The 1199-nt window shown below is 37.1% G+C and overlaps 1 protein-coding gene across 1 annotated transcript; it reads left to right on the top strand.

The window, feature by feature from the left end:
- Positions 1-570: 570 nt before the first annotated feature.
- LOC149192724 (uncharacterized) lies at positions 571-999 on the top strand. The gene has a single exon (XM_089407073.1). It carries the CDS (start codon positions 571-573, stop codon positions 997-999), a length of 429 nt encoding a protein of 142 aa, XP_089263199.1.
- Positions 1000-1199: the final 200 nt, after the last annotated feature.

Genomic DNA, 1199 nt, shown 5'->3' with positions numbered 1-1199 from the left:
TCAATTATATTTGACCCGAGAATCACCAATTGTACGCAATGTTAGAGTTTACATAATATTTTTCTTTTGTGGAAGAGATAGAAATAATAACATATTTTCATGCAAAAGCCCCTTTAATTCTGAATAGCACTAGAGTAGTGCTGCGTGAAGTTTCTAAAATTTTTCCACTACTAGTCTCCATTTTACTTTTTTGAGTATGAAATTAGGGTTTAAAATAACCCTTTTTTTCTCTAAACCCTTAAAAAATTATTATTAGTATTATTTATTTATTTATTCATTTTATATAATATCTTTCCTCCTTTTTTTTCCTTTCTATTTTATTCAACCCTTTTATTTATTTAATAATAAGATCTTAAACCATATATATATATATATATATATATATATATATATATATATATCATGTTACCAGCAACTCTTTTTTTTAATAAATAAACCTGTATATCCCCTATTTTTTTTTTTTTTTTTAAATATAAACTAACTTTTATCTATATAACTTTTTTTAAATTTTCTTTTAACCCTTTAAGGTTTTTGACCCCTTCTTTAATATTTTAAAACCACAGTGCGCTGATGGTGCAACTACCTGGTGTCATCACTCTGTCCAGGGGGTGGTTCACTCTCATCTTCCCGCAGTCAGACCAAGTGGATTGGGTCTTGACGAGGTACTGGCATATTGAAATGACTCTAGTCCTGCTTAAGAGATGGACACCGCTTTTTGATCCTGAGAAAGAAAACATGGGAGCTGGTCCGATTTGGGTTCGCCTTCCTAGTCTTCTGCTCCAATTTTGGGCTGAGGATATTTTCAAGGTTATTGGAGATGACATGGGGGTCTATCTTGACCATGACAGGGCATATCAGGATACAGGCTGTATGGATTTAGCCAGAATTCTGGTGTATCTTGACACTAGAGAGGGCCTGGTGGAGAGCTATCTGCTTCAGATGGGGGAGATCACTAGGAGACAGATTCTCGATTACGAGGGTATCCCTTTTCAGTGTTGACGGTGCCACGAGGTGGGTCATCTGTACAAAGACCGCCCCTTACTGTCTGGGAAGCAGCAAGATCCTCCAAGGTCTTTGGTATCAGCGAGTACACAAACGATGGAGACAGATTTCCATCCACAGGCGGACCCTCCTGAGGTTTCGGGGCCCCAAAAGCACGAATTCGGTGTGTCTACTTCGTAGCCAGACATTGTGACATC

This window comes from Pinus tabuliformis, chromosome 2_2, assembly GCF_031772625.1.
Source record: "Pinus tabuliformis cultivar Carrire ecotype Pingquan chromosome 2_2, CPIR1, whole genome shotgun sequence".
Taxonomy (NCBI): domain Eukaryota; kingdom Viridiplantae; phylum Streptophyta; class Pinopsida; order Pinales; family Pinaceae; genus Pinus; species Pinus tabuliformis.
This window is presented reverse-complemented; position numbering and strand designations above follow the sequence as displayed.